This window comes from Castanea sativa, chromosome 4, assembly GCF_040712315.1.
Source record: "Castanea sativa cultivar Marrone di Chiusa Pesio chromosome 4, ASM4071231v1".
NCBI classification, from domain to species: domain Eukaryota; kingdom Viridiplantae; phylum Streptophyta; class Magnoliopsida; order Fagales; family Fagaceae; genus Castanea; species Castanea sativa.
Window position 1 is genome coordinate 35,932,292 of NC_134016.1, and position 14,357 is coordinate 35,946,648.

Here is a 14,357-nt window from a genome sequence, read left to right on the forward strand (position 1 = left end):
TGAAGTGGGCAGATTGATCACAATGAACTGAGTTGCATTTGTAAGATTGCAAATAGGCAGGGGGTTTAGAAACCCTTTGTGACCTTCTTAGAGAGGAAGCAATATCAAGAGAGGGAACAAGATCAGTAGCTGGAAAGGGAATATTAGAACTAGACACAGGAATAACCTCATGTGGAGGAGAAACAGAAGAAATAGGCACAGCTGTAAGAGAATCTTCTGTAGGTATATTATCAGAAATAGGAATAGGCACATCTGTAATAGGATCCTGTGTAGGTATAGTATTAGAATCATGATCAGAATGGGGAAAAGAAGCTAGAGGATCATGGGGTGAAGCCACTGAAGGAAACAAATGAGGTAAAGGAATATTGGAATGAGGAAAAGAAGAATATGGAGTTGAAACAAAGGGAAAAACAGTTTCATAAAAAATTACATCCCTTGAGATAAAAACCCTTTTAGTTAACAGGCTAAGAAGCTTGTAACCTTTAACCCCAAAAGGATATCCAAGAAAAACACAAGGGATAGATCTAGGATCAAACTTAGACCTATGATGAACCAAAGTTGAAGCAAAACAAACACAGCCAAAAACTTTAAGATGGTCATAAGAAGGAATTTTGCCATAGAGTTTCTCAAAAGGAGATTGATTATTCAAAATAAGGGAAGGTAATCTGTTAATGATATGTACAGCAGTTAATACACACTCACCCCAAAGATAAAGAGGAACATTTGACTGAAATTTTAAAGCCCTAGCCATGCTTAAAATATGCTGGTGTTTCCTCTCCACAACTGAATTTGTTGTGGAGTGGCTACACAAGAATGCTGGTGAATAATACCATTGGCAGAAAAGAAATCTTTTAAGAAAAACTCAGGGGCATTGTCAGTCCTAAAAACTTTGATTTTAGTGTGAAACTGAGTACATATCATGTTATAAAAGGAAACAAGGAAAGGTCTAGTATCTGATTTACTTTTCATGAGATAGACCCAAGTTGATCTAGTGGCATCATCAACAAGAGTCAAAAAATATTTGTAACCTTCTTGAGTAGGCTGAATGAAAGGACCCCAAACATCACAGTGAACAATATCAAAGGCATTATGAGAGATATGATTAAAAAATGGAAAGGGGAGCCTTTTCTGTTTAGCAATAGGACAGAGAACACAATTTTTATTGCTTTGGAATTGAATTACATCAGGATTATGATTGTGCAATACACTGAGTTTATTGTCAGAAACATGCCCTAGTCTAAGATGCCAAAGATATGGCTTAGAAACAACAGGAATGCTAGAAACAGAGTGTACAAGGGAACTAAAAACAGATTGCAAAATGGAAGAAACCCTTGATAAAGATGTGCAATTTGATGAAGCTTGCAGCTAGTAAAGACTGTTGTGCAATTTACCCACTCCAATCGTTTTCCAACATGACAGGTCCTGTATAAAACACAAGTTTGAAAGGAAAACAAGACAACAAGATAGGGATTTTGTTAATTTGCTAACAGAAATTAGATTGAATGTGAAAGAGGGAACACAAAGGACATTGTCAAGAATTAAAGTGGAGGTTACTTGAACTGTTCCTATGTGAGTGACAGTGACCTTTTCACCATTAGGCAATTGAACAAAAGTAGAAATGGAACTAGTGATCTTGGTGAATAAAGAAACAGAATGAATTATATGGTCTGTGGCCCCAGTATCAAGAACCCAAGTCTCACTATTGAAGGCAGTCATGTTCACAGGATTAACAGAAAACACAGAATGTTGCATACTTGACATATTTTCTTGGAACAAGTTACAAACATTACCTGATGCAGCAGTATGATTGATCACAGAATTTGCTGAATGAACACCTTCACACGAACCAGAGGCAAAAGCATGTGTGTTGAGCAAAGAGATCAACTGTTGACACTGCTCAGAAGAAAAGGGAAAATTGCCATTGCATAGGTCTTCAGATTGAGATTGATCACTCTCAAGACTAATCTGGTTTGCCATTGGAGCCTTTCCCTTCTGCTTGTAACCTGGTGGAAAACCAACCAGCTTGTAGCACTTCTCCTTAATGTGACCTAGTTTGCCACAATAACTACACATAGGCCTGCCTTTCCCAGTGTTGCCTCTGAAATTCTTACTAGCATTACCAGAACCGCATTTCTAACAACGAGCTAAGCCGATTCAACTGATGAGCCAAGATTGAAACCCAAGGATCTTTGCCTCTCTTCTTGAATAACCAAAGAAAAAGCCTTATCTATTGAGGGAGTAGGTTCCATCATGAGAATCTGAGTTTGCACTTGAGAATAAGCATCATTCAACCTATTGAGAAACTGCATGAGTGAATCTTGATGCTGAAGAGTAGTAATCTTGTCATTCACACCACAAGTGCATTTGCCACAAGAACAGCAAGGCAAAGGCCTGAAGTTCAGCAATTGGTCCCACGAAGCTTGAAGCCCTGTGAAATAGGTAGTAACAGTTGAATCACCTTGCATCACAGTAGAAATTTGCTTCTGTAGCTGTGAAATTCGTGGTCCATTAGCTTGAGAAAAACGATTCTTAAGTGCATTCCAAACCTCAAGAGCTGTGTCCCTATAAATCACGCTCGCAGTAATATGAGGTGAAACGCAATTCAAAATCCAAGAGGAAATCATTGAGTTACACTTAGACCATGCCTTCTTCTCCAAAGGAGTAACTGCCATTGAAGCAGTAATTGATCCATCAATAAAACCAAATTTGCTCTTAGCATCCAGAGCCATCTTCATCGCGCGAGCCCAGGTAGGATAGTTGTCCTCTGTTAATGGTTGTGGAACCAAGATTGCACCAGGTGATTCACCATGATGCAAGAAGAACGGGCTACGAGGATCCTCCATTGGTGTGAGCTCACATTGTGAGATTGAAGATGAAGTTTGTGGAGAATTGGACGCCATTGAAACAGATTCAAGCTCTGATACCATAAAAGACAGAAAAACATAGAAGAAAGAACAGAGAAGAAAGAGTACTTATAGGAATTGAGAGAAAGAGAAAAACTTCTAAAATTTCTCAGTAAATTTCTGTATTGAATTCATTGAATGAAACACTGTACAAAGCTTCATATATATACTAATAGAATGACCTAGAACCAATCTACCAAATTATGCGCTAAACAGTTACAGAGAAGTTATATCAGAAAATAGCACGTGTATCACTCACGTGTGAATATAAATAACAAAACTATCTAAAACTACAAGTCACTTAGCTCTTTTGTCTAAACTACAAACTAGTCACCTCCTTATGTCGTTTTGCACTTCACTTTGAAACAGTTTGCTCCACCTTGTTGGCATTAACTGTTGCATCAGTAACCTTGCCTCCAATATCTTTACACCTCCGGGTCAAATTAAGTTTAGTTGGTAATATGTCTCTACAAGATTGCCAAATGAAATATTTGATTTTATTACATGCCTTAACTGCCCAAATTGATTTCCAAATATGGTTACTTTGAGAATGAATTGATGATTGGCCATGAGAGGAACTCAGATGTTGAGTTCGGATCATTTTATATGCGCTTTGATCTAGAATTGACCTGTGCTTGTGTATGCCCAAAGTTTGGGTGTCTTGCCTCGCACTATCACTCAATGGGATGGACTTAGTAACCTCCATTTCATGGGGAAGAAACATATGATCAATCAAGGATACTCGCCATGATCTTGTCCAATAATTTTCTTTGTGCATTTACAGGTGTCTAGATATGAGGAACTGACTCTAGAGAAGAAGCCATATAATATAAATAATTCTGTACTTTTTGATTCGGACCATGGATTGCAATTCTAGTAGATGTTTGATATGCTTGGGATTGCAAATCTAGAAGATATTTGATATGCTTTTCTCGTTTATTTGATAGGTTACAATCGATTTCTGTGACAAGGGTAAAATTTCGCTGCCACTTGTAAATGTAAAAAATTGCTAAATGGCAACTTCGGCAATTTTTATACACAAGATTACTTTTCAGCAAAAGTGCTGCATAACATCCATATGAAAGTGTTTTTTTTTTTTTACAAGATAGAATTCTACTCTAGCCTAATTTAAGTGTATATGTGTGTGAAGTTCCCTCCTGAAGACTTGAACCCCGGTCCTTGCCCTCCACACCCCACAAGCACTTATACTTGTGGAGTGACCATCGCACCAAGGGTGTGCGGTGGTCATATGAAAGTGTTCTTTAACACTTGAATAGTGGGACTATTTTCACTTTTTGGTAGTTGAAAATTCATATTGGATTCCTTTTTTTTTTTTTTTTTGATAACAATATTGGAATCCTTACTATCCGTGTAGGCTTGCTGCACATTAGGTTTTCATAGTGAGTGGCACTATCAGTCATGGAAAAATTGGTTTACACTCATTATACATCCGTGTAAGCTTGCTGCAGATTAGGTTTTCATGGTGAGTGGCTCTATCAGTCATGGAAAAATTGGTTTACACTGTGCCATGGAAAAATTGGTTTACACTCATTATACATCTGTGTAGGCTTGCTGCACATTAGGTTTTCATGGTGAGTGGCACTATCAGTCATGGAAAAATTGGTTTACACTCATTATACATCCACCGATTACTCAATATTCATAATTCATACGCAAATATTCACATAATATCCATAATTGATGTGCAAATATTCACATTTAAAACACTTGAGTAGATGTGAGAGAATCCGTACCCACGAGTTTTTTTTTGGATGCAAAAATGCATGCGTGGCATTCTTGGCCTGTAGGTACTCTAATATGAAATATGTGCTTATGCAGTTATGCTTACATCCTACTAAAATCGAATTGCCAAAACTTGTGGCTTCCTTTAAAGAAAGCTTGCCTCCAAAAGGCCATGGAACTTCATTGCAGTCTACCAAACGACCATGAACCCATTAAAATTTACAATTTTTTGAATAATTCGCAACTCCACTAGAAAAGTCATGCACTAGCTGTGTTTATGTGGTGCAAAAATATATAGTAATTTTTTTTCTTGCTCGTCAAGCTTTGCCACCTCAGCCCTCCTGGTCTCTTCCTCTATGGCCCTCTATTCCCAGGAAAACCATGGAGTATTGAGAGATGCTTTTGGCCTTTGAGATGCATCTTAAATGAAGACTCATCTATGCACCAAATATTACACACCTTGCACCACTTTCTCTGCTTTACACACCTTCCCTTGCAAGCTCCAACTTTTGTAGCTTAGGCGTGTGCTGTTTACCTTCTAAGTGTTGCTGGAGTGCATCATCATCCATGCACCAAACATTCCAATTCTCCTACTATAGCCCTATGCTTGTTACCTCTTATGTGCGATTTATAAGTGACAGCACTTGAGCAGGGCACATGGCAGACCTTGCAAAAAAAGGGATCTGTCGGATTTTAAAGTGGATAACTAATGTAAATTGGGTGCCGCTGTTGATGTGGCAGGCATTGTTTGCTGAAAGTTGGTGCAAGCCGCTTAAATCCTGATAGACTAGGAACTGGCCGTGGCTGTTGATGTTGAAGGAATTCTTTGCTTCTAGTTGGTTCAAGCCGCTTCAATCCTGATAGACCAGGACTTGGACTTCTATTAAGCCTTGGACTTGGACTCAAACTTGAACTTGAAGCCTGTACCTGGTATGAGGAAATATTATAGGTCAGCAGATACCGATACAGAACAGAGCCAGTGAATGAAGCACTGGCAGTTGGTCCATCAATATATACAAGATTCTGAATACAAAAAAGAATGGGTGCTACATTCCAATGGCTTTGGCAATAATCTCATTACAAAAAAAAAAAAAAAAAAACACTGAAATGCTCAGAGACTATTTTCCATATGGGTGTGCGTGTCCCAAACCCAACTCAAAAGGAATACTCTAACCATCAAGGTAGTGTAGGCATTTATAAAGCCAGCATCCTTCTCACTTCTTAACAAAATGAGACTAAAGTTCACACAAGAGGGGGACGGGAGGGGGGAAAAACCCTTTTTTATTACATTTTTTTTGCTAATTAATCAATTGAGTATGAAGGCTTAAAGGTGTTATTGGTATGAATCCCAAGCCCACCTCAAAAGGACTACTATAACCCTAGCTTAGACATATATAATCATGGCCCCAAATGATAAAAGCTTTGTTGTTGTATCACAAGACAAGAATGATAAGTTTAAAGGGTGAATGTAACTACCAATAAGTATATTCAATCAATATAATCAAGATGCAAAAACAACAAGGTGCAAAAACCACAAGGGGTCAGAAGGTGAGTGTTATAAATGAAGCACTCCAAGCTAAGTATTAATCACTCAGATACTTCTCTAGTTACAATAAATAATCAGTTATATTGTGTTACCTGCCTAACAAGAAATAAGCAATTCTCTTACCTCAGCCTCTGGCTGGTTACCATTATAGTCACCCCTTTCCAGTCTATAACACATATAACCTTCCTTCTCAATGTTAACCAAACCAGAAGAAGTATCAAGACTCTCTCCACTTGGCTACAGAGCTTTGATGCTGTTCCATCAACCATCTGGCTGGTTATCACTATCACTGGCCCTGGGAATCCTGCTAACAAAAATAACTTTCCTCGTATATGTCAACCAAGAGAAAAGAACAGCATTTATTAAAACTTGTGTGTCTGCGCTTCAACTTCATTTGTCATGTCCAGAAAGTTTTTCATTAAAAAGTCACCATGGGATTAAGTGTTAGATGTAAAATATAAAAGGGAGAATGAGAGAACGTTGGATATTGATAAGAAACCCTGCCCAACATATATTTATTACTCAACTCACCTAATCCTTGAATCCAATTAAATTGGGGTTGGCTTGGCCATGGATTCTCAGCAACTAGTTCAACTACATGTATTCTTTTCCACCACTCTATTCTACTTAGAAGCATTCTCTTTGTCACCTCTGTAATTAAGATATCCTTCTTCATTACTTCTATTCATGTTATTTTAAGTCTCCCTTTACCTCTATTCACTCCTACTTGAGTAAAATTACTCTTTCTCACTAGCGTATTAAATGGACTCTGTTGCCTATGATCAAATCATCTCAAAGGACATTTCCTCATTTTTTTTTTTTTTTTTCTCTAAAGAATCCCCCTCAACTTTTGAAAAAAATTACTTAATTCCTTATCTTTCCTAGTATTTCAATTTATCTAACTTTACAATCTCATTTTAGCTTCATTAATTTTATGAACATGTTGCTTCTTAAACAACCAAAATTCTATACCATTAAGCATAGCTGATCTTATAGTAATCTACAGAATTTTACCTTTAATTTAATAGGTATTCTAAAGTCATATAGTACTCCCAATACACTTCTCCACCTTATCCACCCTACTCTTATTCTTTTAGTGATCATTATAAAATTTGTGTCATGCATCACTGACAGTAAAAGTTGATCAAAACCTGTGATGAAGATGCATGCCACACATTCCTCAGGCCTCAACTTGTCCAAGGCAAAAAGTCAGACAAACACAATTATCACATAAATAGTTTGTGGGAAGGGAATGTGAAAGTCAAATCAGAGACTTGTGAAGGTAAGTGCTATTTGAGAAATCACAGGAGCTGTCAACATATTGGTCTGACAACAAAACACACTTGGTTTTGCATGCAATCTAGTCATCAATGCTCAAACATCAGACCGCAATTAACGACACCCATTTGACAAAACTCTACTAGGCATGCACACTATGTTAATTGAATTTGTTTTATGGGATTGAAACACAATATTGGGTCACAATCAAGTTTGCAAGCAACTATTACTTATAAAAAGATTCTATGAACTGGAGGGAATACGGAATAAAACACAGAATTTCACACAAAAATATCCAAATTTAGTGAAACATGATACTAAGAACTCATTAGGCCATCATTGTTGTCATCAATTACAACATACTGCATCGATGAAAATATGACATATCCTCACCAGAAATGGATCGATACCAGTCTTCCTCTGATATGCCAGCTCCTGTTTGATCGCTAGCTCCACTGGCATTATGTCTTCACTCCTCTCATCAGCCAATTTCCCTTTTAGTTGTAACCTCTGCAATATTTGACCTGTAAGTTCCCTATTGGTGCATTCACATTATAGATTCAAACTTAGGATGGAATCCAAGTAGCACAGCTCCAAATTTGAATATGGAAAGAAAAAGAAAAACAGCAATTTAATTACCTAAATTTGATATTTAAAACCAAGCTAGAAAGTGTTTCAAATGATTATACTGTAAGATTCACTGCGTTGAAGATTGTATCAGAAAATAATGTTACTTAATCAAAAGATAATCCTAGGTACATAACTGGAAATCCTCACCAGACTACAGTTGATTGAAATCACACAATAAATCCAACTAGAAATGAGAAACTATTTATGTATCGGGTCGTCTCATAAATTAGTAAAAAGAGAGGGTACTGATTTTTTCTTCATACTGAAGTATCATTAAACTTAAGAGGGAAACAAGCATAAAACACAAAAATCATATCCTCATTGTGCACAACTTGTTCACTAGTAATTACTAACTACCACTGTACATAAACAATAACATTAAGGGTAAATTACATTTTAAACCCTATAATTTAGCGGGTGTAACAAATTAAGCCTATAGTTTCAAAAAATAACAAATTAAATCCCACCCATTTAAGTTGAATTACAAAGTGTTTGGAATATAATATGGGCTGAGAGTTTAATATGTTACTTTTTAAAACCCAGGACTCAATTTGATACTTTTGAAACTATAAGGTTTAATTTGTTACGCTCCTAAATCATAGAATTTAAAATGTAATTTTTCCTGGCATTAATATGGGAAAACACAAATTAAAACTACCCATGAGGCCATAATGTGCATTGGAATAAAACAATAAATAAATAAAGCTCTAAAAAAAAAAACAAACCATGCACAAAGCCAAAAGTTGTGTAGCCATGAAAGAATACAAAACCAAGCACAGGATAAAAAATAACACAGTAAAAAAAACACCCAAGAAAAACACAAAAGCAACTTAATAAATCTCTTACCAAAATTTATTTATTAATAAATGAGAGTTTCCAGGAAAATCAAATCCACTGGGAAGTGGGAAAATGTACAAATATGGTCATCCAGAATACATGCAGAGTGAGTGATCATTTAAAGTAAGCAAACCATAAACAACCCAAGTATTGATAAGAAGAGTACATTACGTTTTTATCAGGAAAGTTAATAATGGGAAAATGGGAAAGTAAGCAAACCATAGAAGAAAATGAATTCCCGGGGAAAAAGAGAAAGAGAGAGTAAAATATTAGAGAAAGAGAAAACGTTTACCGAGTTGATAGTTGAAAAATGAGAAGGATTAATAATCGTTTAGAGCAGCGAGGAGGTGATCAGAGTCATATTTGTTACCATTTGATTGAAGTTCAAGAGTCTGAAAGAAATCTCTCACTCTCTCAGTGAAGTGTACGCCATTGAAATAGTGGGTCCTACTTTCCCTACAAACCAAAAATGAGTTTTTATTTTTAATTTTTTTAAGTCTATAAAAGACTTTAAATAATTAAAATAAAAAAAAGGTAGTATAATAAAAATGACGTGAAATTGTTTTGGCCCGTTTAGTAATATTGTTTTAATAACGTTATTTAAATTTTTTAAAAACACGTGTAAATAAAAAGGTATTGAGAAAATACGTACTGTATTGTTTAAACAACAAAAATTATTGTTTAAATACTCCCCCCAAGCACCTCCTATTAGACAAAAGTGGGTATTTTGGGGAAATAATTATAAGTTAGTTTTTTATTTATTTTATGTACTATTTGTAAGTTTGGTATTTTTTTTTGTCTCAGTTTTATTTTAAATAATTAATATAATTTTTAGTATTTTAGTTTTTTATCTCATATTATGCAAATAAGTTACAAAAAATGAGTAATTTACAAATGGATACTAATTACGCATCACAAGTTTAATTGACACCTAACAAAAAATTTAAATAGATGGGTTGTTGATGCAGTGGTAACTTCAAGAATTTTGTTTAGGATGGTCATTAAAAAATTTAAATTAAAAAAATTAGTAAGAAGAGAATTTAAATATATCAAGTTATTGACAAAAAATAATAATAAAATATGAAATTTTACAATTTCTTTTTACAAGTTTTCAAATTTTGAATTGTTACGTGATAATTCATTATGAGTGTCTATTGTCAATGTGGGTAGCTATGGGCCTATGTCCATTTTATTTTGTTAAGTTTGCCTAACATTTTTATCTTTATGTAGTTGTTATTATCTATTTGTTTTTGTTTTTATAAAAATATTTTAAACTAAATGATTAATCTCAGTTCTCAATTCATTGGCTCCGTATTAATTATTGACACACACAACCATACTTATTCATATTACATAATATTATACACTATGTGTCTACTTAACCAATCAAATGTTTAAACAATCACTAACTTTACAATTTTTTTTTGAATTTTACTAACTTTATAAAAAAAAGCTATTATAATATGATAACAATACACAAACATGTAAAAAAAAATCTCTATTTCCTAATTATTAAATTCTATGAAGTTATATTATATATTTATGCTATACACACAAACATCTACACACATCATAATTCACTCAAATAGCATTATAATAAAAAGTAATGTATTTGACGCACTCACACACATATAATATAAATTTACAATAAAGAGTAACGCTTACTGTGAGGTTCCGAGGACCCAAGAACCCGAAGACCCGAGGAAAGGAAGGCCGACATGCATTAAGCAAGATGAAGTAAAGGAGTAAGGGAAGTTACCTGGAAATACCCGAAGATGAAGTGGCATAGGCGCTGCTGACATAAGGGTTACAAATATCCGAAGGTGGCAGGCTAATTTAGAAGGTTGCATTAAATGCCCGGCAACAACCATTCTGGCCGCATTAATTAGAAGATACCAACTCAATCTGTTGCATTAATGTAGATATGACCTGAACAGTGCTGAACGCAAAGTTAGAACTCTGCTCCATTACCGACAGACAGGTGTCAGGGGGAAAAACATAGTAGATTGCGAAGTGTAGGGCCACGATGAAAGGAACAAATGATATAAATAAGAGTCAGGACACTACGGAGAGGGGGCTTTTGTTGTTGAACCCTCTCTACCAAATGTATTGTATGCGGACCTTTAGTGAATAAAGAAACAGCAAAGTCTCTAAGCTGATTTTTATGCGTTTTTGGTCCTTACACTTACAATTCACAAACACTTAAGAGTCTAAAATACTTATAATAAGGGTGTACAAGATTTAAGTCAAGTTGTGAAAAAAAATATTTTTAAGAATAAATTAAAGTATTAAACTAAAAAAAAAAATATTTTGTATAATATATATATATATATATATATTGAAGTCAAGGGGTTCATTCGAACCCCTTCAATGACCTATAGTGCCGCCCATGTGTTGATGTAAATGAAATATATCTTCTGGAGTGAAATTCAAATTCTAAAACTTGAATGTATAAAATTCAAATAAGAAATAACCCTAAATTACATTATTTTACTTGCTTATCAAAATATATGCATTAGCATATAGACTTGTTGAGACTACCCTAACTTTAATTTTACAAGTCAAATTGTCACTCTCATAGTCTCATGTTGGTCACATTTAGCGTATTCTATTGTGTTTTTTATTAGGGCACACTTCTTGGGCGAAATAGGTCAGAATGAACTTTTTTTTTCCTCAAATCCCCCCCCCCTTTTTATGTTAAGAATCAGCATTTTGTAACTCAGTTTTAAACCCACTAAAGTTTAAAAAAAGAAAAAAATAAATAAGTATACCAGATTTCAGCCTTTTGGAATCACAAGTATAAAAAGAAAAAATTCATTGTTATTACATTATTCTATTTCTATGTTGAAAAGCTCTCTTTATTATTCTATTTTCCTCTACTCTTATCTCAAATAACAACTCTCTTTTGTCATTTTCTATCCAGCTTCTCCCTGTAAATTTTTCCCCCTCTACTCTGTAATGGAAAATTATTATTTTATTGATAAGTTCTACTCTCTAATGGTCTCTCTGTTTCTTTTTTCACCTCTACTCTTCTTTCTATTTATCTTTTTTTTTTGGGGGGCTCTATTGGAATTCAAACCAAAATCTGGTTTATAGACCTATTCTTATCTATAGTGAACAAAGTAAGAAAGGCCTGATTATTACTTTTAATACACTAATACAAGGTCTTATTCTCCCTTGGAAACTGATTGAGAGATCACACTTCTTGGATGTAAAGTGGAATTGGAGTGATGATTAAAAGTGTTCTCAAGTGCTTCTAATCTTTTGTTTTGAATTTCACCATACCAAGGTACGCTATCTTGTTCTTAAATTCTAAAATTTACATAGTGCATATTATCAATCATGAATGAAATAAATCATTGTTTGTTGCTTCTGCTGTATGTTTTATATGAGATACAAAACCAGTATTTTCTAACAATTGGTATTAGAGCTAGGTTTTAATCTCATGCTTGTATAACATGTGATTGAGTTTTAGAATTTAAGAAAACCGTTATCTTTGTGTTTCAAATTTTTGCATAAAATTAATGTTTCATAAACTCTGTGTGCATTGATCAATATATGTGATATATTGTTTTGCATGGTTCCAAGAGGATACGGCTGTAACTTTTGTTTTGTGCCGTATGTTTTTGGCGTTTGTATTCATCAAGGACACCATCTACACATCTTTTAAATGGGTTTATTGAAGTGGTTTATAGACATGATGATATCAATTTCACACCAAGGATATATAGTTATTCAATAACTGCCATTTGCGTGAATAAACTGATTGCACCGCTTGACTTTAAAAGATCATTTTATAGTTATTGGCTTGATGGCCATCTTGTATATGCGGAATCTTTATGGCCAAGGATATATATTACTTGGATATAGTTATTGACTATTGAATGTAACAATCCTGTGCGTGAATGATGTTTTGCACCTCTTGGATGTTATTGCATCACTTGGATTCTTTTTTGCACCACATGGCTTGGAGTGCATGTTCTTAATGGCTATTTTATAAGAATGTATTGCCTTGGTAGTATCCAATCTGTATATTATTTTGGAAATTTAGATTTAAGAACGTGGGACGGAGAGATTTAGAGAAGAAAGGGACTGATAAAATCCCATCTTCAAACCTATGCTGCGTATTTCTTCTCTGCTTAATGTTGCTCTCTCTGTTCGTGCCTTTTTTTTTTTTTTTCTCTATGTCTTTGTCATGTGTGTACTTGCTCTCTTTTTTGTGTATCTTCCTTCCCTTTTTTTATCCTTGTGCGTGACTCCCTCTATTTATAGAGAAATTTCCAAAGAAGTTGTTCCCTTATTTTCTCAACTGATCTGTTCATGGAGTAGTTTTCGTCCATTTTTTCTCCACAACTCCTAATTTCATGATCAGCCGTGACCCACTTTTCAGCTTTTTTTTTCTCTCTCTTTTTATTTGTTCTATTGCCCTCTTTTTAGCTTGTGACACCCCCCTTTTTAGCTTTTCCAATTTTATTATTATTATATTTTCTCCTGCCATGGCTATCTTTTCACTCTTTAGAGCATTCTTATCAAGCCTTTTATATGCTAAAAGATGCTTTTTTTTTTATAGTATTTTTGACCCAAAAGCTTGCTCCATCAAATGTTTTAAATGGTATAATTTTTGCAATTGATGAACAGTGCAATCTCATATTTGAGACCGCACTGTTCACCAAATGTAAAACTTATATTATTTTTTTATTCAATGGGGCCCACTTTCTTTTCTTCTTTCTCTTTCTCATTTTCGTTTCTTCCCTGTTTCACCATTTCTCTGTTCTCTCTCTCTCCCTCTACGCGATGTCTCTGCCTCCCTCTCCAACAAAACCCAGGCCGGAGCATTAAGCCAAGCCGATTTTTTTTTTAATTCACTCAACACTCTCTCTATGCTCTATCTTTCTCTTTCCTCTCTCACTTCTTTCTTCTCTCTTCTCTCTCTGTGCTTCGTCGATGTGGTTTGCTAATGAGTGAGCTCCACCGATGATTGTGCTCCGGCAATTTTGGGATGCCGATGGCTGTGGTCCGATGATTATGGTCATGGATCGTGGGTACGATAGCTATGGTCCGATGGTGGCGATGGAAATTTCTCTCTCTCTCTCTCTCTCTCTCTCTCTGGTTCTACGTAGTTCTTCTTGGGTCTGATTAGGCTCCGATCGTGCGAGACCGACACAAAACAACATGCTATCAAATCTTTGATTTGATTTTGGGTCTTGATTTGGTTGGGGTGGGTCTTGATTTGATTTACAGGTGCGAAGGAGGATGTCAAGCCACACCGTGGAAGAAGATGACGACGGGGAGGGAAGTGGTGTCCGTGTCCTGTGGGTTTTGGTTTGGCGTGATGGGTTTGCTGGTGGTGGCGATGGTGGAGGTTTCTTTTCTTTCTTTCTTTCTTTTTTCTATTGTGGTTGGTGGTGGTGAGTGGATGT

The 14,357-nt window shown here is 35.2% G+C and overlaps 1 protein-coding gene and 1 long non-coding RNA gene across 2 annotated transcripts; both read right to left on the reverse strand.

The window, feature by feature from the left end:
* Positions 1-2,144: 2,144 nt before the first annotated feature.
* Positions 2,145-2,900, reverse strand: LOC142632790 (uncharacterized). Its single transcript, XM_075807129.1, has one exon. It carries the CDS (start codon positions 2,898-2,900, stop codon positions 2,145-2,147), a length of 756 nt encoding a protein of 251 aa, XP_075663244.1.
* A 2,077-nt stretch (positions 2,901-4,977) lies between these two features.
* On the reverse strand, positions 4,978-9,345 carry LOC142630946 (uncharacterized). Its single transcript, XR_012843471.1, has 4 exons — positions 9,230-9,345; positions 7,864-8,005; positions 6,316-6,499; positions 4,978-5,573 (listed from the first exon to the last, which is right to left on the reverse strand). It is a non-coding gene; the product is annotated as an uncharacterized LOC142630946 (long non-coding RNA).
* Between the last annotated feature and the right edge of the window lie 5,012 nt (positions 9,346-14,357).